At 38.6% G+C, this 27,519-nt stretch overlaps 2 protein-coding genes across 12 annotated transcripts in view; one reads left to right on the top strand and one right to left on the bottom strand.

The window, feature by feature from the left end:
• The window catches only part of LOC105200991 (zinc transporter ZIP11), a 136,623-nt gene extending 111,962 nt beyond the window's left edge, over positions 1 to 24,661 (bottom strand). For 2 of the 5 annotated variants that reach the window (XM_039450216.1, XM_039450215.1), the window contains exons 1-4: positions 24,268 to 24,658; positions 19,542 to 19,929; positions 18,117 to 18,268; positions 17,301 to 17,386 (exon numbers count right to left, since the gene is read on the bottom strand). In XM_039450216.1, coding sequence (XP_039306150.1) covers positions 17,301 to 17,386; positions 18,117 to 18,268; positions 19,542 to 19,929; positions 24,268 to 24,375 — 734 coding nt within the window. In that variant the 5' untranslated portion in view covers positions 24,376 to 24,658. Of the gene's footprint in view, positions 1 to 17,300; positions 17,387 to 18,116; positions 18,269 to 19,541; positions 19,930 to 24,267 lie in introns of all 5 variants that reach the window. The other 3 variants (XM_039450214.1, XM_039450217.1, XM_011168806.3) reach the window with 3 other exon arrangements.
• A 566-nt stretch (positions 24,662 to 25,227) lies between these two features.
• LOC105200949 (uncharacterized Golgi apparatus membrane protein-like protein CG5021) lies at positions 25,228 to 27,483 on the top strand. Of its 7 annotated transcripts, none has more exons than XM_011168797.3 (6): positions 25,273 to 25,514; positions 25,583 to 25,610; positions 26,027 to 26,103; positions 26,187 to 26,421; positions 26,947 to 27,189; positions 27,271 to 27,483. In XM_011168797.3, the coding sequence occupies exons 3-6, from the start codon at positions 26,039 to 26,041 to the stop codon at positions 27,334 to 27,336; spliced, it is 609 nt and encodes a 202-aa protein (XP_011167099.1). In that variant the 5' UTR covers positions 25,273 to 25,514; positions 25,583 to 25,610; positions 26,027 to 26,038; the 3' UTR covers positions 27,337 to 27,483. The 7 variants fall into 7 exon arrangements, with proteins under 7 accessions (XP_011167062.1, XP_011167055.1, XP_011167099.1 ...); XM_011168778.3 differs by having other exon boundaries at positions 26,935 to 27,189; positions 27,271 to 27,475; XM_011168769.3 differs by having other exon boundaries at positions 25,274 to 25,514; positions 25,583 to 25,774; positions 26,935 to 27,189; positions 27,271 to 27,475.
• The last annotated feature ends 36 nt before the right edge of the window (positions 27,484 to 27,519 follow it).

Here is a 27,519-nt window from a genome sequence, read left to right as displayed (position 1 = left end):
TCAAACACCGCGGCAATACTTAATAGATCATGTCGACCGGCGAGTTCGTTGGTGTGCACCAACATGGCGGTCTCTGTAACTCCATCGGACGCACTGTGGACGCCATGTTGAATTCCATAAAGCCGCGGTTGTCCTTACGTGGCAACACCTATCCTTCGCTCCTCGCCTCTGCCGCAGGATGAGGAACGTCGGAAGCTAATACTGCGCGACGTACTTAGCAAAAACCGGCCACTTTTATCATCCAATCCACTATTAAACTATAATACTGGACAAAGATTAGCTCACGACGTGTCGTTTCCCTTCAATTGCGAATAATTTTACTTTAGAATTTTATATTGAATACAAATCAAGTAGATATATAAAAGTTTGGAGAATAGGAGATTTTTATAAAATAAAAATCATATATTTAATTAAATTTAAGAAGCAACTGATTTATAACAAGGTCATAAAGACTGAAAACCTTGCTAAAAGTATTGTTCATTGTAATCTTACTTTCTGATACTCGATAAAGAAAGATCAATGATTTTGATGATTGTACAAGCGGATCAGGTCTATATAAAATGAATCGAGATTCAACGACATTACTATCGAGAATTGGAAAACAAAAATTAGAGCTCGCATAAAACGGCAGATAATATAATAAGGCGCATAACGTCTCGATATTGCTCCATCTCAATATTTATTTCTTCGGCCTGATTCGCAACAATGTTGCCCGTCGGGCACGAGTCGATCGGTTAAGATGCCATGACGAGGCTTTCCCCGCCGCGACGAGGCACGGCTCGGTTAAAGGAGCGTGTTCGACGAGAAGCAGAAGGAAGTCGAGGAACAGGACGAGGTGGGATGGTTCGGTTCCGAGGGAGGCGCAAGGATGTTCGCGTAGGGATTCGGCCGCACGCGCGGGAAAGAGAGGAAGATACAGAGAACAAGAGAGAGACAGAGAGTACCACGTCTATCGCGTGCACGAACGTGCGTACACATACGTATGTGCATGCGCGCGTAAACGAGCGAGACGGAGCATCGGACGGGGAGGAGGGTGGAGGCGCGGAGGAAGAGAAAGAAAGGGAAAGATCTGCGAATTCGCGTGTGCGCCCATGCGGGAGACATAGAGAGGAATCTGAAAAAGAAAGAAAAAAAAAGCTGGGACAAGCGGGAGAGAGGGAGAGAGAAAAGAGGCAAAATCTTCGTTTGTGGTGCATGTGTGTCATACGTACGTGTGTGTACTAAAATGAGAGAGAGACGGGACGAGAGGAACGAGATGAAACGTAGCGAGCGCGTAGAGGTGCGGAGCAATGTATCCGTGCGAGAGAGCGTAGGGGCGAGAATGAAGGAGAGAGACAGATCGGGAGGAGAGGAAGAGAAGAAGGAGGGGAGGAGGACACAGAAAGAAAGAGAGAGAGAGAGAAAGGGAGAGGGAGACCAAGGGACGGGAGAACGCGGAGGAGGGCGAGAGGGGCAGGAAGGAATGCATGGGAACGAGGCGCAAGCGGGCCGACCGCGATTTGCCCGTCCCGCATTCCACCAACGCCAAGGCGAGCTCTCCGGCTCTTTCAGCTCCGTGAGTCCCGAGGGGATCAAGGGGGAGAGAGAGAGGGCCACCGGCCACGGACTAACGCCATAAAACCATAAGACCGTAAGATCAACCCCGACGCCGCCGCCGCCGCCGCTGCTGTAGTATCCGAGTCTCGGTCTCGCGTCGCGATCGCAGTGATTACGCACCCTCAACATAGGGATGTTCCTTCCTCCAATACGTTTCCAATACAGCACGATAACTATACCGCAACCGCTGCGATCTCTCCCACATGCAATTTTCATTCTCGCAATTCTCAAAGTGACGTATCGGTTTTATTGTTCCCACTCTCTTCGCTCGTCCCGGTCGTTACAACCTTTTTGCAGTGCGAAAAGCTATTTCTAGGCTCGCAGATCTTCACGAGCGCAGATTGTAGTGCACATTGAGAGATACATTTGAAAGCTGCGGATAAGGATAACTAAGTACCACTAACGATCGTGACATTTTTCGATTACTCATCTGCGAAATGCGTCTCGCGTGATTTAGCGCTTTATTATCGCCCGCTCCTCTATCATGCTCGGTCGGAGTAATATACCGTCAGCGTTCGCAACCGGAATCAATTAGCTCGCATTAGACCGATCGTGTCTAATCGGAAAGAGAAAGAGCGAGGGAGTGAGAGGGAGAGAGAGAGAGAGAGAGAGGGAGAGGGAGGAGAAGAGGTGCTCCGAGTTCCTCGCGTATCGCGGTATGCGGCGAACAAGATTAATCGCCGGCGAGCAGCAACCGCGGGTAAGGTAAGATAAAGCAGGTGTCTCAGGCGATGCAACAGAGCTACGATGCCGTCGTCGTACACTTCGTATTAGGAACTTAGGTGTCTCCGGGACAGGAAGAGAGAAAGAAGGAGTTAGGTGGAACGGGGGCGAGAAGGGGAGGGAGGGAGAGAGAGAGAGAGAGAGAGAGAGAGAGGGACCGGCAGAGAGACCGCGGTCCGCGGGTCTCGGTTAAGTCCCCGCAGACGATCGTGAGGTCGTCGTCGAGGGACATAACGGATCCGGCTGTTCGTCTGTTCCGAGTAAGGTACGCGGCGCGCATGCGTAATGCCGCCGCATTCCAGGCATTGCGAAGTCGCTGCACCACGTCGCGCCGTGCCGGTGCATCGGCCCACGATGAAGAGAGCGGACGAGCGAACGAGCGAGCGAGTGAGCGAGGAAGAAGCGGCAGCGGCGGCGAGAGTCCAGGCGGTGGACGTGAGGAGTGCATCGCGCGTCGACCGATCGACTGTCAGACGCTCGCCTAGGAGATGCGCTCGACATACCGCCGCCGTCGTCGACACGGCACGGTTCTCCTCGCCGAAAAGAAGGAAATCGGTGGAATGCAGCACGCGGGATTCCGCTAATCGTTCAAGGTTAACGCAATCGACCATCGATGGACTCCTTCGCGAGATGTGCCCGTAAATGTTACTTGAACTTAACCAATATTTAAGGATGTATAGAACATTTCTCAAAACTTTAAAAGAATTAGGAAAAAATTACAGATTGTTTCATAATGCATTTGAAAGTATAGAAAAAATTTTGCAGCAATTTTCTATCTGGATAAAAAGTTATTTCAATGAGAAGTAGACATGTATTTTAATGAAAATATAATTAGTAATGAAATGATGAAATAAGAAATCTGAATTTTTTTTTATTTAAGTACTTTAAATATTCAAAATGATTTGTGTAAAGTTTCATTGCAATGCAGATATCAGTTCTCTAATAAATTATAAAATTTGATAACATTTTATAAAAATACAACCTTCATACATAATTTATTTGAAGTGTTAATATTAACTCATTTCCAAATTTTCTTTACTTTGTAAAAATCCTATATCCGATACATCCTTAATTAGTTTTCGCTGTTTCGTTTTTTAAAGAAAACAAGACAAGGAAAGAGTTAAGCTTCAGATTACTTTGTAATTCTTTAGCACATTACAGTTGTTAATTTGGCCACGAAATGGACGAAAATTACGAAAAAAATACACTGATTAGGTAAAGAGAACGATGATGTATTCAATTAATTTTGTATAAGCGAAATAAGCAAAGTTAATATTGAAATTTATAACAATTAAGGATTGTAATCTTAATTAAATAATGGAGTTTCGAAGATAAAGTTTGCTCCTTAAATTTTAGTAAAACAAAGTTCAAATTTGGTTTAAATAAATTTGTAAAGCGTAAGACCTGTAATGTATAATCTCAAAATATAATACGTTACATTTAAGAATCAATAGAACATTTTTGTATATGTTAATGACACAATAATTGTAACTTTAATTTTTAATCAAATTATGTTTTACAATAACGTCAAATTTTTATGGTGCATGATAATTTTTGCGTCAAGTTAGGTCGAATATCTCTTCATTTCAAAGCGTTACGATAAGGTATACTAAGTAGACCGAGAAATGCGAAAGGCTAAGAAGTTCTAAAAGTACTTTATGAATCGACGATTGCTAAATTAACGTATGCTAATCGCGATCCGTGTGTCAGCGCGCGCATTGCGCGGTAAGTGACATAATTGTTGAGAAATCTGCGGCACGGTAAAGTGCAGCAGGTGCCGCGAGGCCGATATAAATTCTAAAGCCGGGTTTTAATAGTTCGTGCCGCTGCAGCGGCGATTGGAAGAGGAAGCAGGGAGCAGAAGAAGAAGAAGAAGAAGAAGAAGAAGAAGAAGAAGAAGAAGACGAAGTGAAAGAGGAAGGAGCGAAGGAAAAGGTATCGGCAGGGTGAAGGAGAGAAGAGGGAAGAGAGGAGGCCGGGGGGGACGCGTGAGCGCGAAATACGAGACGGGAGAAGTATCGGCGTGGAATGTCACTAGCTTAGAGAACGTCTCGCGAGTCCAGTTCTCAGAAACGCTCGACTCGCGAACGGCCGTGCTTGAATGATTATAAAGTGCACCGGCGAAACGGGAAGAGATGCTTATCGGCGTAATCGCGCTTCGTGGAATAATGAGGCAATCGGGGGAATCCGTGAAAGGCGAGACCACGGTAATCGCGAGCGCGGCCTGTCGAACGCGCGGCCCTTAAGGCCCAGAAGTCTCGTCACCCGATCGTTCGTTTGTCGCTCGAGAATTCCCCGGGAGTTCCGATAAGGGGATTGCGTCTTTAAATTGTAAGAGCGGTGTGTCAACATATTTTAGGCCTTCATGTTTTGGTAAATTCCTTTCGTTACCCGAGAAAAAAAATTACAGCGGCAGATGTACCAATTTGGAACATCTTTATAAATATAAGGGACCCCAAGACTGGGGGATACAAGATGTCGGGTTTTTTTTTCAAAATCTTTTGAAATTAAGACACAATAAAATTTTTAATTAGTTATTCTTTTATTGAAAAAATGTATGCATTTTCCTTAGTTATTTCATAAGTTAGATGAATGATTAGCAAATACTGCGATATCGCGTACGTTTGATACTTAATCGGCATATAAATGTAAGGACCGAGACTGAGGGATATAAGACATCATTTTTGTTAAAATCTTTTAAAATTAAAACTCAACGAAATTTTAAATTAGTTTAATTGTTCTTTCATTGAAAAAAAAATTATGTACTTTTTTGGCTATTTATATATTGTTAGCACAATTTCTGTATCACAGTATTGTGATATGTTTGATGACTAATCTAAATAATAAAGACAGAATTTATATATGAATTGTTTGTGAAAAAAAAGAATATTTTTATATTTAACACCAATCATACTTGTTATAAAATTTGACTATATAATGGAAGATAAGACTTAAATTTTCTAGAAGGTATTGCTACAATAAAATGTCGCTATTATAAATTCTATGTGCACTAAGAAAAAAAAAGTTGTTAATTTGATTAAATTTTTCAACTTGATTAAATTTTTTTAGTTTAAGCATTTATGTAGTTGATTTTAATACATAAAAGACTTGAACTTGAGTTTAAGCAACTATATGTTTCACTTAAATACATAAATATTTGAACTAAAGAAATTTAATCAAGTTAAAAAATTTAGTCAAGTAAACAATTTTTTTTTCTCAGTGTAACAAATAATATTTTAGCAGATACAAAACATAGCAATAAATTTTTGTCGTGACATCTAGAAATCTACCATCAGAAAAATATTTTTCTGAGTGATAACGGGTATCAGAAGCGAGAAGCAGCGTGATTCTCTCTTCTGCGTTGTTTGTCACGACAAATGATAATATTTTTATGCCATAACCGTTACGTGAGTCACGCGAGAAGCGAAGAAATTACGTGCGCTTTCTCGATAATTTGAAGTAGCAATGAATTCGGAAGCGTCACAATGTTTCGGCGGTACAGGAGGTAAAGGAGGAAATGTGCGATGTGGCTCCCCCGTAATTTACATACCGACGAGCACGAGATCGAGGGAACGAGTGTTCGAGGAACTGGTCTGTCTCTCGCCGTGAAAATCGCCGACAACAGAAATTACTCCGACACGCACGGGCCCCGTCCGCGCTAGGGACAGTGGGCCCTCGGTAACGCACGACGGGTGTATCGCAGCCTAACTGCATGCACGCACGTGCATCCACGAGTGCAGCAGCGTGTCTAAGCGGGAAGTGCTATATCGTACTCGACTTCCGTCACTATTAGCGCACGTCAGAATTAGTTTTCCGCGTGAGATAAGCACCGCCGGGTATTAAATACGTGCAACGATTAAAAATACGAAGAGTGGGCGCAGTAAGGCCTATTCTATAATTCTTAACGATAGTTTCGTTATCGTTATAACGTCGTTGCGCAGCTTTTTTACCATATATTATATCTGCGCAACGACGTTACAACGATAACGAAACTGTCGTTAAGAGTTACAGAATAGGTCTGCATTGTACGAGAACCGTGCGTAACAGAAATCAGGCCACGCAGCAATCGACGGAATACTGAACAACGTCCGTCGACAACTGAGAAATATTAGACAAAAGAAATAATGCTAATGTTAAATTATATAAAGTCGATTAATAAGAGCAAATAGCAGTAAAATAAAAATTGCAGTATAAAACTAAAAAGAGAAATAGAGTAGATCAAGGGGAATGGGACAAATTTTTCTTTATATGTAAAAAAAATAATAATAAAAAGCTAACATTATTATTAAGTTTTACTCTAAATTCTTAATCTTTATATCTTTGGCTTGAGTTTTATATAACAAAATAATAAATAAATAAACATGGCGTTTTTTATTGCACAGTGAAAAAAATCAAGAAAAAAAAACTGATTCGCCCCAACATTAGGAGCGAAGCGGATCATCAGTTTGAAAGAAATACAATCTGAAAGAAATAAAAATAAATGAATAAACCTCTTTGAAAGAGCCTTAAGATTAAATCTTTTCGTTACAAACTCACAAAATTGGTATCGTGATTTGATATGGGAGAGACCAAATTTCTTCACGCATTCATGATCCCTCCTTTTGTGTCAACAATTGACACTGAATCATACGCAATGCATTGTTATCTATTGTTTCTATTGTAACAGCATGAAAAAAAACAGATCATATAAAATAAAAAACTAGTGATAATTGTCTCAAAACTTATAATGATCCAATTCGCCGTGATCTACCCTGCTCTAATATTTCAGAGCTATTTAAATATCTTGATAATCACATAAAACATTATAGAGAGAATTTTGGAAAGTTAAAGTCTACTTGAAATAAAACAAACGATAGAATTTTCTTATACTCAATTACATCAGTTTAACCTCTTTCTCTCATGTCTCATGCCGTTCACAATAATTGGTACCATGACGTTCTTGTTAAAGAAAAGTAGATCGAAACGTCTGTCATCAATATTTAATGCAGTAAGAAAGGGCACTCTATTTATACCTGTCGGCATGACATCGGAAAGTTAAACGCTACTCTCACGTCCGACAATCCGATGACACAAATTAAGAAACCCGGGGCGTCGTTGAAGATAAACATAGAGATATCGAAAAAAATCAAAAGCTCTTTATCTCGATCTTTACGGTATATCTCAGACTGGACGTGTACAGGATATCGAGAAGAAACGAGAACAGAATGAAGAGAAAGGAGAGAGGAAGAACGATGAGGGAGGAAGATTTTGGGGAGGAGGGAAGGGAAGGTAGAAAGAAGAACCAATACAAGCGAAGAGGTAAAAAGAGAGGAACGAGGATGAGAAGATACCAGAGAAACAGAGAAAGAGAGAAAGAAAGAAAAGAAGAAAGAACCGCGGTGAGCGCCGGCCGACCGGTATATAATAAGGCAGCCGGGAGAGGATAGCACTGAAATGAGATGGTTTCGTCGGCAGCTTTGTCCGGCGCCATGTTTAACATAGCACCACCTCATCTACGTAGCGCAGCGACTCGGAGGACCCCGCGGTTCCTCCGTTTTTACACATGTTCTCTCTCTCGCTCTTTCTTTCCTTCTCCTTTCATCCTCCGTCATTCTCTGACCTCCTCCTTGTTCAGAAGCAGCTCTGCGAAAAAGGACGAATAGGAGGACAACGGAGGAGAAGAACGAGAAGGAAGAGGGCCAGTGTGTATACAAATCAGATTCTCGCGCCCTTTGTGAGATCGTACTCCGCCTACGGTGATTCGAAACGCTGTCCGCATTTACGGCGCGTCGTAAATAAATTTCGGAGAACGCGCGTGTTCCCGGACCCCAAGGTACGCCCGCGATCGTGATAAAGGATGTGCTTTGCGTTATCGCGTAGCAACGGGGATGTTACCCGTCACCGAAGTCATTCACGTTCGAATTAAAGTTATTGAAGCATCAAATATACCGACGTTAATTCTAATATACATAACTTGCAAACAATGAAACGTGCAAAAAAGCAATGTTCTTTTTTTTTCTTTTTTTTTGTACACATAGATACCATTTATATAATATCAAATAGAATCGCTTAGAAGGCAACATTTTTATAAAAAATAATACGAGGCTCAAGTTTCGTGTAAACGCATATATCCCTGACTTATTCACGCGACAAAATTTACAGCGATTAATTAAGCATACATTCGCGATCGAGATTCAAGAATTCCTAAAAAAAAAGCGCGAGTAGAGGGAAGAAACGAGTGATAAACCCACATTCTCGTGGGTAGTGAGTCAGTACCGGATCTCCTTGAGCGATTTGCAACGGACACAAATCGGCCTATACCTTTCCATCTACCTACTACAACGCCTCTCTCTGTCTCTCTCTCTTTTTCCTTCAATTTCTTATCGCATCTCTCCGTCGGTCGTTCTGCAACATCGGCGGTGATCGTGGCAACAGAAACTGCGAAACGTTTCATTCATGATTCTTTCAGCGCGGCAGCGTACCGGAACTTATTGCCACCTCCGCCACCGCAGGAATTATGTTTCCTTGGAAAGGACGCGACGCGCGAACGTAAGTCGGCTGCTGATCAATCGGCCGAGCCCGTCGCCCGAGTTGCGCAAAAATTTCATTTCCATTACGATGACGTCTTGACGGCGTTCTCCTTGACCGGGACGCCGTGACAACACACGGTCTCCTTCGAGCTTTTTTTTATCTTACCCATTGCGGATATTGCAAATCGATAGTGCGATTTATGGACGGAAAACTCGAGTTTAGTCATAGAATCGCGATGCTTATGTAACGGATACGGCTAGGAGATTATTATACCGTAGTAATTTATTTTAAAAAGTAAAAGAACCATATATTTTTATCGTTTCCTTTCTTAGATCTATCGCATTTCCTGTTAACGATGTGCATCATGAAAAACTGCAAACAGTTTGAAACGTTTGAAATGATTATGTAATGTTTATGGAACAAATGGAGAGTGTATAAAAGTGGCCAAATTTGACCCGGAGCAGAAACCTAAAAAATTAATTCCACAGTGTTTCTTGATATGAAAGAAAAAAACAATATTTATAATGCCGAGAAAATTGCTGATAACAATAAAATGTCGATTACAAAATACGTGACAATATGTTTCATTTTTCTTTATTTCTAATATGATCAGACTTGTATATATATTTACGCTCATTTTCACGATGTATTTTGAATAAAGAAGTATTAAATTGTTTTTAATCACTCTTCGTCTAATTCAGGACTAACGACGAGGACGTGGCAATTACTGGTATCAGTTTTTTTATTTTTCTCCATACTTCCCGGAATAAATATTATTTTTCTAAAATTAAGGACAATGGCAATATCGACTTGAAAGTTTCAAAATTAAATAACGAGATAATTAGAGCATAAGTCACGCTAGATTATAGTGCGTATTATTTTTCTCTTTCATCAAAAAACACTGTAAAATTTTTCTTAGGTTTCTGGTTCGGGGCCAATTTTGATCATTTTCATACACCTCCTTTAATGCGAGATGATTAATATAACAATTAATTTTGCGAGACTCATTGATGAGAGAAGATTGACCTTCTTTCTGATCAATGATCGACTCGAGCATCTCTCGTTCTAAAATTAGAAACTCGCATCTCTCCCTTCTTAGTTACAAGGTTCATCGTTAAAAGCAAGCGCGGTTAGCCGGGGACGCCCTGTACGTACACAGCGAACTCCACGACGCGAACCTGCAGCACAGCTGAAAATATATGCAGGACCAAGGGGGTTAATCGCAATCGTCGTGAGAATGGTATGTCGTTCGTTACGAACTGGTCGAGACAGAAAAGGGCATGGGCTAGGGTCGCCCAAGGCTGAACGATTTTTCCAAACGAGCATCGACAGCGTCTCTCTCTCTCTCTCTCTTCTCCGTCCCTTTCTCTTTCTCTGTCTCTCTCGTTCTTTTTCAGCATGCTCGAAACAGGACCAACTGCTACTCGGTAGCTCGGTAACGCCAAAAGCGTTACAAAGCGTCGTTGCGTGCCGTTGTCAGAATTTCTCTCTTATTAGGACTTGCCAATAACGGGCGCACGCACACCGTGGGAAGTTTCACTTCCGAAATGGATGTCGGCTACATCGCCTTACGCGACTCACTACCGGTGCTTTTCGATCGCTTTTAAGGTGACGGCGCTAATTACCTCCCGTGAGTGACGCGAATGTTCCCAGGTTGGGTTGCAGTCATCGTGAAAATTCTGGGTGCTTTCGTTGCAGTATATTAATTGCCCGGTTTCTCATTGACGTTTTTAACCGGCGCCGGAAACGCTCTTATCTCCATTGTCGTCGGAAACAGGTGACGTTGCTCAATTTTGCATTACATCGTCGGCGGAACAGTGTTATTCCATTCATAATTAAACGTCGCCTGCGACTTCTGGTTGCGATAACTAAATGACGTTTTCGCATTTCCGTTTGAAATTAGCGTTATGCACTGTGCGAATATGCCTATAATTCCGCGATATGCTAACGGAATACGTTGGAAAAATTTTATGTATGTACATAAAAAGTAACAATTAATATTAACAATGAATAACATTTACACATTTAACGATCCGTTATTCTTGTAAGAATTTATTTTCAGAAATAACAGTTTAAAATAATAACGAAATTTCTTCTTAACAATAATATTATTTAAGTAATACCTATATATTTTGTGTTTATATTTTAATTTAAAGTGCAATGTAATAATGATTGAAATTTATTCGATCATTTTAAGTGTCTGGATTTATTTGAATAACTTGAAAGCTATAATTTATTAATAAAAAATGATACGTAAAAAAATATTTAAAAATATATAAATTTCTTTAAATTTCTAATGCTTGCAATTTATTATTCCATGTTTAAAATATGCATTAGTTTATAAACACTTATAAATAGAAATAAAAAATTTGTTTATATATAAAATATGGTATAAATGAATTAAAGTGTGAATCGAATTGACCCTCACGCGATCATTTACGATCATAAAAAATCAGGCGCCCGATTAAGTGTTAAGGTATAAGCAAAAACACGATTTACAAGTTGATCGTAAAGCACCGGATAATCAACGCGAATTAATGTTTGTAATTACGGATCATTTATGAATGAGGCATATTCACAAGTGTGAGAGAAGGAGCGTGCGCGCGTCATTATTTACCGTCCATTCGCCTCTATTGTCTGTTCGCTTATCATTACTGTGCAGTTTTATCATTCGTTTATTACGCAAGATTAACGAAAACATATTGCCTACTTCCCTTTTGTAACTTATTTACAACGCGAGTAAATCATTCGCTTCGAATAAAATACAACCTGTAGCTTAGGCGCAACAAAGAAGCTCCGCGGGCATACGGTGATTTTTGCGTTTGCGACTCCTATTCTTCAGGTTTTCGATTTTCTCGTTAACGTTCCACGAGAAAGACCTCAGTCTACGAGCCAGCGTTTGGCTCTCGACGCGAGATCATAGGCGGGGAAAGGTCTGCTCAGTTAACGTCGGCCGTTGTGTAAGAGCGATATGTAAGCGCGATGTGTCACGTATCCGCTCGCGAATCACGTAACGATCGTAAATAAGTCGTCAGAGAAACAGCGAATGCCCATGTATAGAAGGCGCTATGTGAATTGCATAGCGGTTCGTACGTCAAACGACAATGATCCCAGAGGCCGGGCGAATCGGAAATAACGCTTCTCGCACGGCGTTGCACGTGCACGGCCACGTGCGCGCGTATTCACTCGATACGGTGATAAGCTTCGGTCTCTTGCTCAATATGCCATTAAGATCTTTCACTAGATTAACTTTGCGCGATTGTAGCTTCATTAGGAAGAACATAAAGCAGCCTAAGGTGCGGCGCTTCTACAAACGTCACGTCATACGAGGATCTTACTAACAATAGGAACACGCCGCATATGCTGCATATCTGCAATTCTGTTATTTATCTTTTTTTTTTATCATTTATGATTAAATTTTTTTTATTACAAGTTTTTTAATTTTTATATTTCTTCATTATTTAATAAATTCTTATGTTTCTAATAAATCAATTAAATTCTTATTTATTTTTCTAATAAATAAATTTTTATACATTAAAACTTTTTAATTTATTAATTTATTAAATCCAACAAATAATTTTGTTTTAATTTTAAAAGATCAACTTTCATAAATTAATAAATAATTTGGGATCTCTCGAATTTATAACAATAACACACAAAAGAAGTAAGCACGAAATAGTACAGTCGTATGCGGGTTTTAACGCAAAAAATATTTATATAAATATTGTTCACAATAAAAAACAAAAAAAAAATAAAATAAAATAAAATATAGATTTTGACTGTTATTCAAACCCTCTTCAGAATTCAATTGAAACGCAAAATGCTATGTAACAGAGCTGTTGTAAAGTCGAGTTGTCTCTTTATTACATGTTTGCTTCATAGTATTTTGCATCGTAATCGAATGTTGAAGTTAGAGATATTATAAGTTTATTCTTATTATTCAGAATGTTAAAATCTTTTCTTAGATTTAAATGAATTGAAATGCGCTATTCATCATTTTGAAATTATGTATATACGTAAATGAAGAATAAACGTTATTAATCATAGCGTTTTGCGCTCTTTCGACTGCGTTTTAGATTCTTATCAGTCTTCTTTTATTTATTATTTTTTGATTTTAGTTTCGAGAGTCTTTATTATACTGTTCTTCATCATTTTGAATTTGGATAATTTCTTTATTATATTATTTTTGGATTTAACTAAATTCGAAAAATCTGAAGTGCGAATTCGAAAATGAATTTATTTCTATACATTTCAAATCATTTTTGTTTAGTAAGACCCTTAATAAAAAAAAAATATATTCAATAGCTAGACCAAAAGAATATTTTTTTATTAAGCCATAAAGTGTCAAATTTTAATTTTTTATCCTTAATTAATTAATGATATTTGAAAAATAAAATAATTAGACCAATGAAGATTACGGCAGCTAATGAGTTACATTTTCGGCTTCTCGTTTCCTAAATTTTAACAAATACGTTAGTTAGATGCAAGCACCAATAGATATTCAATGAAGTAATAATTCGCGAAGCTTGATCTTAATTGCATTCGAATCAATTGCAGGAATTGCGTCGAGGTACAAGAAAAATAATAAAAAATAAGATAAAAAAGATAAGAAACTGTATTTTTTACATAAATGTATGTCAATTCGAGATATCCATGAGAAAGTGTAATTAAAAAGGGGTCTCTTAAGATCGAGATTAAAGGAAATCTCAGAAAGGAAGTCTCTGAAAGTTTTTCCTTGAGAGAATTCCGCGCGAAGTCGCGCGCGAGACGACGTGTAGGTCGTCGCGCGACGTACACGGCGAAATTCTCGAAAAAGCAAACGCGGCTCGAGGGAAGAAAGCGAGTTCGAAGACACCGGCCCGGAGGAGGACGGTGAGTTAGAGCGGGCTGACGCGACGCGGGGGCGAGAGGGGGAGCAGAGCAACGCGAAAGAAGAAGCGGGACACGTAGGCGCGGGGGTAGGTAGGTAGGTAAGCGGAGCGAGAGGTAAAGGGAGGAGAAAGGGGGTGAGGGGGAGAGGGACCGCTGGAATGGAATGCGCGGCGCCTAGGGCTCGTCGGATTCCAGGGCCACACGTGCCCTTCACTCTCTGCGCGCCCGCGCGCCGCAGGCAGGCACCGACCGGAGCCAATAAACTTCGCCTCCAACTGGCGGCCGCGGTCGACCACCATAGAACTCATTCATGGGGACCTCCTACCACGCCGCGCGCGGTCGAGCCGGGCCCCGGCTCTCTCGTCGTCAATCGCTCGCGACCTCGCGACGCATCGTCGTAATGCGTAGTCGAGGACGGCAGATCGCTCCGCGCGTCGTCGCGCGTTTCAGGTCGAGGATCATCGGGATTAAGCGCGAAATTCACACTTACTTGCTCTGACCTGTTTGTCGCTAATAGAGAGTCCGAGCGGGAAGGGACGGGGAAAGATGGCGGCGAGGGAGATGCGTCGGGAACTCCGATCTCTTTTTCTCCTCTTTTCCTCTTCTTTACGCTGCCCTCCGACCGAAACTCCAATCGATCGGGCATTTTGGGATGCGGGGAGAACAATAGCGACTCGAAGCGAAACGGGAGGAAGTTTATAAAAACTTATTATCGTTAATTTCGGCTTCCTCTCGTACGAAACTACGTCTGAAGTTTTACGCGGTGTCGCGGGCACTTTACGCTGTCTGGCGGCGATTTCGAGACTTACGCTCAGGGACGTTAAAAGGTAATACTCGCGGCCGGTATATTCGCGGTCGGTAACAAACATTTCACGATGCTCGAAAGATACATATCTCTCGTAAAATTAAATTGGTTTGGCGTATATTTCAAGAAAATTACGTCTACACAAGTTTTTAAGAAAAAAGTAATTAAGTTTTAAAATTGTTAATATATCTAATTTTAATGTATTAATAATAAATACTGTTAAACGCAATATATTAAGAAATAATATTAAAAAGTTAATCTGATACATCAAAATTTCATTATATTATATACAAGTTTAAATAAAATCAATTTATTTTCTACATAATTTTATATCTTATATATGTACACGAAATCAACTTCAAATCATTCCTAAAATCTACCCGTTTTTGCACGACTGATAGATTCTCGTTGTGTTGCATCGACGATAATTTATGCAAACGCAATCGGGATGAGGCGCGAATATACTGAAGCTTGAAAGCAAATAAACAGTAGATACAAATGAATTGACTCACCGTTCGCCGCTGGTCACTCTCCAGTTCCTTCCAGCTCTGTCGTGGCCGCAGCTCTCGAACGTTCGAGTTCGTCCAAGATCTTCTTCACGACGATTTGTCGCGAACAGACGATCCTTCGTTCGCGGCATTCTCGAAACACTCCTGACACTCACACGTGCGTGAAACTCGGAATACGAGACAACGAAGAAGATGCGAAACACGATTGAACGCCTTCGCATCATGCATTCGACACGACGGATGTCGGCCACGTACGCCGACACTTAATTTTCGACATTCCACGACACTCTCGAAACACTCGCTCGCGTTAAAAACGTACGGAACGACGAGGATGCGAGTTGAAATGCGCCGCGACGCGCCACGACCTTCCGCCGTGCTCCCTAACCGACCGACTGCTGGCACTGCGTAGCAGCGGCTCGCAGGCGCCAGTCACGTGAGTCACGCGTCACGCTGCTACGCAGTGCCAGCAGTCGGTCGGTTAGGAAGCATGGCAGAAGATCGTAGGACGTCGCGGCACGTTTCAATTCGCATCTTCGTCGTCCCGTACGAGTTTATTACGCGAGTGAGTGTTTCGAGAGTGCCGTGGAGCGTCGAAAATGAAACGAAATCGTGTCGCGATCAATCGTGTTTCGCATCTTCTCTATTGCGTCGTATTTCGCGTTTTCGAGCACGTGAGTACCGGGAATACCGAAAACGAAGGGTCGCGCGTTCGTGCAAAGCGTGAATCGAGACGAATCGTCGTGAGGAGGATCTTGGACGTTCGAACGTTCGACAGCTGCGGCCAAGACGAAGCTGGTCGAAGCGATCAGTGGCGAACAGTGATTCAATTTATTTGTATCTACTGTTTATTGACTCCCAAGATCAATATTTGCACCTCATCCCAATTGTCAGATAGAAATCAACTTTTTACTTCTGCATAAAACACTTGAAATGGCTTCAAAAAACACGATTTGTGAAAGTGAGAGGTACTCATCTGCACCGTGATATTTTTGCTAATTCGTAATTGACGTTATGTGTAATATTGGGAGTGTTACATATATGCGTACACCGCATGCCGATGCTGTATTCGCTTGTCCGGTAGCTCCAGGTAGCACGTGGCATGTATGTATTTATACCTGTTATATATTCAATTATAACTATTATTTCAACTATTTGTAATAAAATATATGAAAGTTCAATAATTCATAAGGTTATAGTTTACAGATGACATTTTGTATATAATTTACGTAGTCTACATTATTTAATGTAGAGTAAACATTACGTATTGTTTACATAAAAAATTTGTGTAGACGTAATCTTGAAATATACAGCATAATCCTGAAAAAATATTCGAACGGCATTTTGTAGATATTAAGTTTCTCGTTTATTACATTCCATAGTTTCTTCGGTGCTTCTAAATAAATTTTATGTCCCACATTTATTACATTAGCGCATACACAGGTTAAATTAGGTTTTCACTGATTGCTCAACCTGTTGCTTATCTCTTACGAAAAAAGAAAAAACAGAACCGTTTCTTTAGCGTAAAACTACTTTTTATTAGTGCCATTAAGATCCGTTCGATATACCTTTAAGTCTGTACTTTATTATATTAAACTGGTCACTAATTAAAATAAATTCCGGTGCGTTTGGAATGCGATGTAAATACTACAACTCTGTAATAGAAACGTTATGCCGAGACGGGATGCGACCGTTTCGCTTTTAAGATTCCGAACTCGTTTCTTTTTCACAAATCGCGATAAAAATAATATACTCAAGCACTAGCTGCAATATTTAAAATCTGCCAAGTTTGCCAACTTCATACTTAACCCTTTTGACTCGTGTAATCAATTGAATAGGCGAGATTGACCTAAACTAGTAATATCAATACAGCTTTCATTAAACATTGTTAGTAGATCGCGTCATCGCATAACTAAGGAACACATTATTTTCTTTTTAAATCTTTTTTAATTGATAATTAAATTTAAATCAATATAAAATCATCTGACTCAATATTTGATCATAAAATATTTTAACTGTTTTTTATCATATTAATACTAATAAATTATAATTAATCTTTAATAAAAGTGCAGTATGACTATATGTCGATAGAAATGCCAATATTTGTCAAACGTGTATCTTATCAGATACTTGCACGTATAAAGGATATTTTTTAGATTGCAAATATACGAATATTTTACATTTATGCATTGTAATTCGATATTCTGTTTTGTTCTACGATGTTATACGTATGCTACGTATGCTGCTGATATCCGATATTATGTTTATATTATCAATGCATAGCTTACCTTGCATTTTCAAAAGTTGCTGATGAACTACTACCTATTGCTCCGAAGCCTACGCCGACCGCAAGACCCTCAGGAATGTTGTGCACCTATTTTTAAAAATCGGAATATTATACATGCTTTAAATTATTTTGTAATTATACAGAATGTTTCATGCAACCCGATCATTTAGAGGTTTACATTTTTTAATGGGATGGCATATTTTTATTAACGTTTATGTATCAATGTAGTTCGTAAAAAAATCGAACTCAACCATATATCTCATATGACGTTGACCTTAAGATGATTTTAAATATAAAAAATTACATTTAAAAGATTATCTTAAGGTCAACACATCCTATATGGTTAAATTTGTTTTTTTTTATGAGTACTACGTTAATAAAAATATGTTATCCCGTTAAAAAACATGTTGATCTCGAAATCTCATAAAATATTAAACAACCCAGATAGCACAGAGAATTCAAAAAGATTAAAAAAAGAATTCAGGTTTATGTCACCAATACTGACAATGAGTTTATTTTGAAATGTAAAAAAAATTTTTTTTCTGAAAAAGAAAGAAAAAGTCAGGAAAAGAATTCTTTTTGCATTACAAAATGAACTCACTATTGATGACATAAACCTAAATTCTTTTTGAATGCTGTGTGTTATCTGGAAAAATTATCTATCATAATATTTATCTCTTTAAAACAAACAAGTTTTTTCTTTGGCAATAAAAACAATAAAGATTCTAAATGATCGAGTTACAGGAAACATTCTGTATGTAATGTAAAACAGATTTAAGTGGTTTGTGTAATTATATATTATTTCGTAGAAATATACCGTAATTGCAACAACTAGCAGTAATATCCTCCGCCACTGATTGTTTTTCGCTTCGTTATTGGGATCCTCGTAGACAGTTCCGATTTCTGCCGATTCCGGTGATCTGTTTATATTCGTGATTTGTCGGCGTCTACTATTCTGTTCGTAGAAGCCTGAAAAATTAAATTCACAACAACATTCACAACATTTGCCAGCACAAATTTTCAAAAACTGAGCCACGAGCACAGGGCCACTTCATGCAAATGCAATTTATACAAGATGAAGGATTAAGAGAAGGAATTCTTCACGCACGTAATTACTTTCAACTAAATTTATTGTAGCTGAACTCATTTAGGCAGGATTAATAAGATCAGTTTTTTTTAAGCTCCGTAGAACTTTTCACACAGACCCAAAACGTTTACTTTTTACTGGTTTGGTTTTTTTTCATTTAAATATATATTATTAGGTATTGTTTTACACGGGCGTGCACTTTGTTTTAATGATGGAGTTTAAACTGAGTATTTTTAATCGTTTTTTCGTTGTTTTACACTTTTAATCACATCACTCTTGATAGGGATTTATAGTTCAAGTTTAGTTGTTGTATTTAAGTGGCTGGGTTAAATCGGATATTTTATGAATTTATATTGAATCTGTGTGTCTAAGTTCCACGTAATTCACTACGAATAATCTCATGCATATTCTAATACGAAGCTTAGGATATTTTTGGAGTAAGTGTGAATCAACTATTCATATTTCTATTGGATGTCACTTCTTATATGGACAACATATACTATATTAATTTATGCAAACAATATATTTTACTGGAATAAGCAATGATCTCTGCATAAATAAAATTTAGATGTTAATGAAAATTTTTAAATCATTATTTTATATAGAAATTTAATCAAACATTTGATAAGAGTTTTAATTTTAAGAAAACAAAGTAATATTAGTAATAAATGTTTTAGCGTAAATATTTGGAATCATTGAATTTATTAAAAAGAAAGAGAATGGGAGAGAAAAAAAAAAGGAAAAAGATGTCAGATCAAAACTGTAAACTTAATTTCTACATCATGATCTTTATCAAGCAATTTTACCATACTGTTACTCTTTATGTAAGCATTTTTTGATTGATCATGCTACATGCAAAGATTGTAACTCGCGTTGATTGTACAAGACAGACCAATAATATTCATAAAAATAACAATTTGAGAAAATGCTTATTCCCAACTAAGAACCAGGTACATCTGCGATAAAACAAAGAGGGGCGAGTGTACATGGACGTATACATGAACATATACATATAAAGAGAAATATATGTATACATATGTACAATATATACGTATCATATATCATTATACGTCATCACGAACTGATCCCATTTTCCAAGCCTATAAAGAGAGATAGAAAAAAACTGCGATTTTCAACGAAAAGAAAATGAGATACCGTCGATAGCGGTCGATTCGACGCGAGCGTTTATTTTCCCGCCGGATATCTGTACGTCGTTAAACAACAGATCATAATCATCGTCTAAATCCTCGTCACTCTTTAGTTTCGCAATGATCTTGCGTCTTTGTTTCGTACCGACTGATTGCATAGCTAAAAGCACATTGGGGGACTGAATGCCGAGGGTGGATATCAACACGTCCGTCCCGTATACGAACGCCGCGCCGACGAGAAACCCAACTGCGACCGGCACAAACGCGTACTCGCCCTCCGCTCCGTATATCTTGCTCTCGGTTGCCATTTCGATCGCCGGTGCTAGCAATGACCAGTAACTCGCAGCCACCATCACGCCGGCGGCGAACCCCAGGCTGACATCGAGGAGCTTGCGCTGAAACGGAAACGAATCATTATAGACGTATAAGCGACTCCCTTACTCGAAAATTTAGATGAAGGGACTGAGAAAAAAAAATAAATCTCGCCATTTACTGTTAATCTTTGCAATCCCTTTGAACTATTAGAATTAAATTTGGAATGGAAATCCTCGACATTCTTTGTCTCTATAATTTTTATTATTCTTGATAATTCTCAGTAAAAGGAAAGGTAGTAATACGGTATTTATATTTTGAAAAGTAACACATTTTTTAATGCTATGTAGATAGTCTAGAATTAAATTTTTAAAATTGCATGTTGAGAGCTTAATCAGTGGAACTTTAAATAATCTCTTTTTATTTTCTTTTTCTTCCGATGTTTAACATTTAAAAATTTATGTTACTTTTCAAAATATACAGGAATTTATATTGAGGACCTCGAAACAAAAATAACTGACAATTATAGCAATAGTCTAGATTTCTCTTGTCGCGTGTTTGCTTCATTGGCCTTGCCAAACTCAAGGAGATCTGTAACTCTGATTTAGCTTCTGTCGAGACATAAAGGGTGCGGCAGGTGTTTACTTGAGAGACGCGCATTAGACTTACAAGAGAATATTAAAAAAAAAAAACCGTGTATGTCAATATTTCGTGAGTAACTCCATGTCTTATCTTGCATATCAGTACGCGGACATATGATCGGCAGCGTCGAAATTTTATCTTACGGATCAATCCAAAATTTATTAAACAAATTAGATAATTCCTAAAGTAAATGTAACACCAATGTCTTGCCAAACATTGACGAAAAAATGTTTAAAAATAATCCCATCCCGATATATAACTCACAGCTTACGAAACGCGTAGCACAGAAAAGCTGATTGATTTCTCGTATATGTATTAAATCAAGGAAAACAATCTTTTCTAATTAGAAATGTTGACGTGTGTAGGGAAGATAATGGCTATTTAATTCAATCAGTAATATCTATCGAATTATGTGATATAATCTGATTTATTACTATTTTATATATGGATGTCTAACATATGTTTAGCTACTTGATATTTACGATTGAAACAAATTGTAAGAATAATTTATATGTGGATTATATGCTTGCATATTAATTTTATAATATATTATAAATTATATGCACAAATTATAAGTCATTATCTATTCATTATATTTTTCGCGAAATTTTTGTAATAATAATTATACACGTTAATTCATTATGTCATTATGTTTTCAATGATTTTATCAAAAAATTAAAATAAATTGCTCATTTATATAGAGGACTATAATAAATTAAGGCCAACACAAACCTGCAAACGCAAATGTTTAATAAGTGCAGTATCGCACGAACATCTGCGTTTGCAGACTTCTATTGACCTTAGCTCAATTTGTTGTAGTTCAGAAAATTGAACTTTGACAATCAGTAATGTGCGTAATGTAAGATTTCTTTCTTCCATAGTTATTTCTCCGCTTTAACAGATATTCATGCCTTATAACCAGACAACGACTGTAAGTTGTCTGTAAGCTTGTAGTCTTATCGTATTCTACTCAACAAGTGCTAATATATTCAGTTAAATTAGAAGTAAGATTATTATATCGTTCATGATATCAGTCGATATTATATACTCTGGTGAGGGTATTAGTTGTCACTGTGTAAATTATAATCAATGTCAACTATTGAGACGCGATATCGCAGGGGAAAAATATATTTCGTTATCTCACTATCATATCTAGATTATAAAATAAGGAAAAGATAGTAATTTATTGATAAAAAAAAAAATAAATAAAATCTAACGCGACTAACATTTGTCGCGTAATGGCTGCGTTTAGCAGAAGAAGCAGCTTTACAAATATTGTAAGATTCTTTAGTACGATTGATTCTTGCTGGATCTGAACGTATAAATCAATTCATATTAAGGATGCTAAAGTTGTAAATTTTACCAACTGAACAGCGACTTGCTCAGGAGAATACGCTACGATATTAGAATTTAAATTTGAATTCGTAAGACGTTTCTACGTTCAATTGATTGTAATTGGATTCTTCCAGTAATATTTGCATCAAAAATATTACAGCAGCGGGATTCTGTCATTTTTAATGACAGTATCGACATTGTCGTTGCGTAACTATTGTTTATGGTAAAAAAGCAACACAACGATAATGTGACGATACCAGTACTATCGTTAAGAATTAAAGAATCCTGTTACTGGAGATTTGTTTCAACTTAGGTTAAAAAAACTAATGTTTTACGTGACGCATTAAGTACCTCATGGAAAAATACCCATTACCCAGTCTATATATTATACACGAATTTATCGTTGAGTTCATCATGAGTAATTATAGGTGTGTAATTATCACAATTTATTTTTGCAATTAGTCATGCGTGCTGACGTCCGTTGATATAGTGTAATCTGCACTGAAATTCTGCATAATCTACGTGACGAGGTAAAAAATGAAGTTATTGAAGTCAGTCGAAGGCCCCCCACAATTAATATTCGAAGGTAAACTATTACGTGCGAGATATGCAATGTATTGGAACAAAAGTTGTAACGACGGTGTGTGCGATAAATAAATAAATGTACATAGATTTAAATATTGTCTTTGAACTTTGTTTAAAAAAACGTTACAAACTTTTATTCCAATCTAATAATTTTGAAATATTGCGTTAAGTTGAAAGTTTCTTCAACGAGCTCAAAACGAATTTTTGTAAATAAGGAATTCTTTTATTAAGACAATAATATAACGTGCCTTAATATCAAAAGTAAATATTAGTTCAAATGAAAAATGTAAAATTTTCTAGAAAAGGAGATAAGAATTTGGAGATACCCTGACGGAAAAAATTCTACAAAATTTTATACAAATTTAAGGAATATATATGTATAAATTTACAAAAAAAATAATAAAAGTGCAACACTTATTAATTTTAATAATTTAATACATTTATTCTTATTACTATGAAAAAATAAACACTTATACAAAAAAAAATAATCTCCACAAATTTTTACTTTATACTTATTCATAGAAATTTGTTTCATTAGAGTAAGCTACTTAAAAATATGTAGAATGTCAGAGTTTGTTATAATTTGCACCGAGAAACTTGAAGAAATCGTAGAAAGGACACGCTTCACAAAAATACAAAAATTTTTATTCCGCCAAGGTGAGTCGATAATAGAAAAAATCGAGACAGATAATCCTATCGGACCTTTCGTGAAGAGGTTAAGAAATTATCATACTTCCTATCTTTAACATTTCCATTGTAAGGTTGCAATAAGAAAGCTCTTGTATTAAAAATATGATAAGGCGTTATTTTGTAAAGAATCATCTCGAAGAAGTTTCGAGAATATTAGTAATCTAAAACTCTACGACTGCAATTACGGCACGTAGTATATCCTGATAAACGAGAATTCGTGTTACTTGCACTGAAGTTTACCGTGCGTGTTACGTAGGCCCGTCCAGACCGGTTGCGCGCAAAATTTAGCATCTGACAGGCCGAACGGCGCGATATGGTTTCTCGTTTTACTTTGCATCATCGTTCGCGCAATTTTTTCATCTATACAGATCGTAGACCGTGGCTGCGCGTAGTTCGGCGTCTGGATGGGAACGAGAAAGCGCGCGCGAATTAAGTCGCATGAAGGAAGCGGCGGATTACATACGCAGGCCCGCCAATCGCTGCGCACCGTCGCAATAATTGGCACTAAATAATTTTAAATTTTATATATGTTAAATAATGACTTGGATCTCTTGAACTGAAACATTAAAATATATAATTATATCTATTTGATACTAATTGATACCAATATTTTAATAATTTCAATAATTTTGTTCTAAATAATTATTTGTTATCACACAATAAAATTTCTAAGTTATTGCTTCGCTATTAATCCGTCATTTTATAAATTTTACATATTACATGTAAAATTATAATAATTACGAAATTTTAGATATAATTTTTAGCACTAATTAAATTAATCTTAAGGTTCTAGCCATATTTTTGTTAAATATTGTCTCACTAAGCAAATACGTTTATTATTTTTCATATTTTTCTCTCCATCTTCCTACGAAACAACTATATTATACAGAGAAAAGAAAAGGGGTGCAGAATATGCAGTTGAAAGACGCGCGTCTATTACAAAGAAGTGCAGATCGCGCAGTTGAACATGATGCTCACTTCACGGAAGTGCGAGCTTCGCGCACAAGCGGATACGTCGGATAAGGTTAAGATTCTTTCCGACGATTATAGGCTCCGACTCATCGCAAAGCATCGCGAAGGGTGTCAAAGGGTGTCTCGAACGCGGGGAGAGCGTGTCAACGGAGCACGATCGCTCCGGAAGGATTCTCCGCACTCGGTACGATACTCACTTGTTTCCCTCGAATGACGACGACAAGCGCGGCACCGGCCGCGGTGAGGGCCCACGTGAACAGGGTCCCGAGGAGCGCCTGGGTGATCGGTGAATGATCTTTGAGCATCGCGGCGAACACCTCCGTCACATCGGGCGAAAGAGAGAGAGACCCTAGGCTGCCGGTCAACCGTGTCCCGTGGCGACGGACTGCCGTGTGTCGGCGCGGCGGACAACGAGATGCGGGAGCAAGCGGACGTATACGAACGACGAAACGCAACGCGAGATCTCCGGTCTACGGTACACTCAGTCCCCCGCACTGCTTATCTCGATCACCGCGCGCACCGCCGACGTAGGGGCGTCGAGCCACTACCACCGACCGTGTCGCGCGCTGCCCGCTGTTTACTACTACCACCGACCTTCGCCATGCGCGACGTGCGCGCGATACGTGTTGTTGCGTCGCCCCGCTGCGCCATCGCGTCGCGCACGTCATATCGCGGACGCGTGGGCCGTGGGCGACATTACATCCGCGTTTTTCACACGTAACACCTTAACACGCATCGCCGAGTTAATTGCATCGGTTTCGAGCATGCTCCGATTAAGCAACCGCGTCGTACCTACCTACATGTTATTTGCGCGACTGATTACCGGCCGAGTCAACATTCGTCGTTCAAATCAAAAAGCATATTCGGTATACACGTGTCTCGATAAAGTTGAGAGATGAATGATGCGTCGTGCAATTAGTGAACATTATTTACGAATTGAAATTTAATTCGAGATCAATTTTGAATTAAAATTGCGTTCCGATCGAGAAGTAAATTGAAATCAAATTGGTAATAACATCTTCAAAGGAATGCACGAATGGCGAGGCGCGACATGGCGTTCGAGCGCGCGCCAATCAGCGCCTTCGTACTTTCCGCGCTCGGCCAATCGCTGTCTGCGTTCAAGCGCCTTCGCGGGAACGAGTCTGCGTTCCACGACTAGTCGCGCAACTTTCGTCCGTGTCGGTGTCGCGCCGCTGCGTCTCAAGGTTCCGTCCGTGCCTGTTTACTAACGATGTCAAGGTATTGACCTTGCTCGACAATGCCCGTCGGTGAAACGCCGTGAACGCGACGCATTTCGTGCGAACGCGTCGGCGACGGAACGGGACAGGAACGGATCGCCGCCACCGCCACCGCCACCATCACCACCACCACCACCTTCCGAAGATCGAGCCCAGCAGACGACGCGGTGCAGATTTGTCAACGTGCAAATATGGCGTCCGCAACGGTAGGTGCAAAAACACCGCGATTATCCACACGATCCAGCGCATACTGACGCTACATGGTTTTTTTTAGTCGTAGTGCCTAACCACCTAACCACGAGGTATCCGATTGATCTTGTAAAGCGAAATATAAGTGTCGTTTCGTTACGAAGGGGACGGAGAGAATAGTTCTAGTTGGCGAGAGATAGTCGGAAGATCGTCACTCCGACATTCGCTTGCGCATCTCCGTATGTGTAGTATGTGTACTGGCGTACATTGAGGAAGGGTTCGTAACATACGATAATCACGCCCTTTGCGGAAGCGAATGTGGGTGTTGCTTGGGGGATTTAACCTCGTGTCTCGTCCTCTTCTTTCGTTCTTTTCTCCCTTTTTTTTTCTTTTGCCTGAGAAACGCACGATTACACCTTGATTTTATTCATCCACGTCATAACGATGCAAATAAATGCATGATAAATGTATGGAGATAAAAGCATGCTCGATACTCCTTTTTCCAAATGTTCCACGATCTCGTTTGTAGGTACCTTTACTGATGGATGACGACACGATCGCCTTCGGGGAGGAGGAGGAGGTCGCCCAGAATGCCAACAAGCTTAAGTACAATAACAGAGACCTATCTTTTAAATGGAAGTGAGCTGTACTCCTTTGTAAGATAAAATATTGTCTCTTTATAATTCTAGACACCCGTACGTTACGCTGTTTCACTTGGCCTTCAGGATAGCGGCTATAATAGTTTACTTGCTTTGTGGTTTATTTTCCAATAGTTTTATAGCGAGCTTTGTAACAGTGGTACTACTTTTGTCGATGGATTTTTGGACTGTTAAAAATATTACGGGAAGATTAATGGTCGGCCTTAGATGGTGGAATTATGTGGATGACGATGGCAAAAGTCATTGGATTTTTGAATCTAAAAAGGTTCGCTTATTATATGTATTTTCAGGTGTATCTTAATTTGTTACTCTATACGATATAACGAAAGTCTGATTAACGAGAAAATGCCTCTTTTATATCTCTTTGGCATTTTAACAGGAAAATTATTTCATTCTTGTATTGTACTTAAACAAAACTTGTCATGTTATCACATTTCATATCACATAAGTTCCACTTACATAGATTACATTGAAATGTAGCTTTCAGTTGTCAAGCATATTTTTTTATTGTCACGTTCCAGCAAACACTGATTTAATTGAATCGAGTAGTTCAAGGTTTATGAGCTGTTATATTTTTATGCCCTTGGCACTTTCTAAAACTACTTATATGCATTATTCAGATTACAAGTAGAGAATTTATGTTTCATTTCACAGAGTTGTTAATTATTGTGTGGTTATTTTTACAATTTGTAGCTAAAATAGCTTTAATGATGTAAATAACTCAAGTATGATTTTCATATGTGTAAATCCAATGTCTGCTATGTGCCCTGTGTTTCAGGGTGCACAACAGAACCGCATTAATGCAACAGAAGCGCGAATCTTTTGGTTGGCCCTGATCTTGTGCCCACTTTTTTGGTCGATGCTGTTCATTGCCGCATTATTTAGTTTTAAATTCAAATGGCTTTTGCTCGTTTGCATTGCCATAGTTTTAAATGGCGCAAATCTATATGGCTATGTTAAATGTAAAATGGGAAATAATCAGAACATTTCAACGGCCACAAGTGATTTCTTCAGGAAACAAGTTTTACAAAATGTATTATTTTTATGAAACCAAATGATATGTATCTGTCTTTTATATTTAGATATCATTCTTACTTAATTCATTTTGCTATAGGTTACTTCGATAATGACCAGGAGCCCACCAACGAATAATTCCAATCAACCAACTAGTGTAATATAAATTTATAAATTTTGAAACATTAATGTATGTGTGCGTGTGTCATTTAAAATTTATATTCACATGATAATTTAATATTTGCAAATATTTGTATATAATGTTAGACGGTACCTTTTAAGTATTATATAATAAATCGTTATCAGTCTTCAAGTATGATATTATTATCATTTGAAATGCCTGCTGGTC

Source organism: Solenopsis invicta, chromosome 6 (genome assembly GCF_016802725.1).
Source record: "Solenopsis invicta isolate M01_SB chromosome 6, UNIL_Sinv_3.0, whole genome shotgun sequence".
NCBI lineage: Eukaryota > Metazoa > Arthropoda > Insecta > Hymenoptera > Formicidae > Solenopsis > Solenopsis invicta.
The sequence above is the reverse complement of the archived record's forward strand: the minus strand, read 5'-3'. Positions and strand labels throughout refer to the sequence as shown.

Excerpts from the sequence above, each read along its gene's own strand:
- LOC105200949 (XM_011168753.3), top strand. Across the intron at positions 26,422-26,934 it reads GGATTTTTGAATCTAAAAAG|GGTGCACAACAGAACCGCAT; the intron begins GTTCGCTTATTA and ends CCTGTGTTTCAG. Across the intron at positions 27,190-27,270 it reads GGAAACAAGTTTTACAAAAT|GTTACTTCGATAATGACCAG; the intron begins GTATTATTTTTA and ends ATTTTGCTATAG.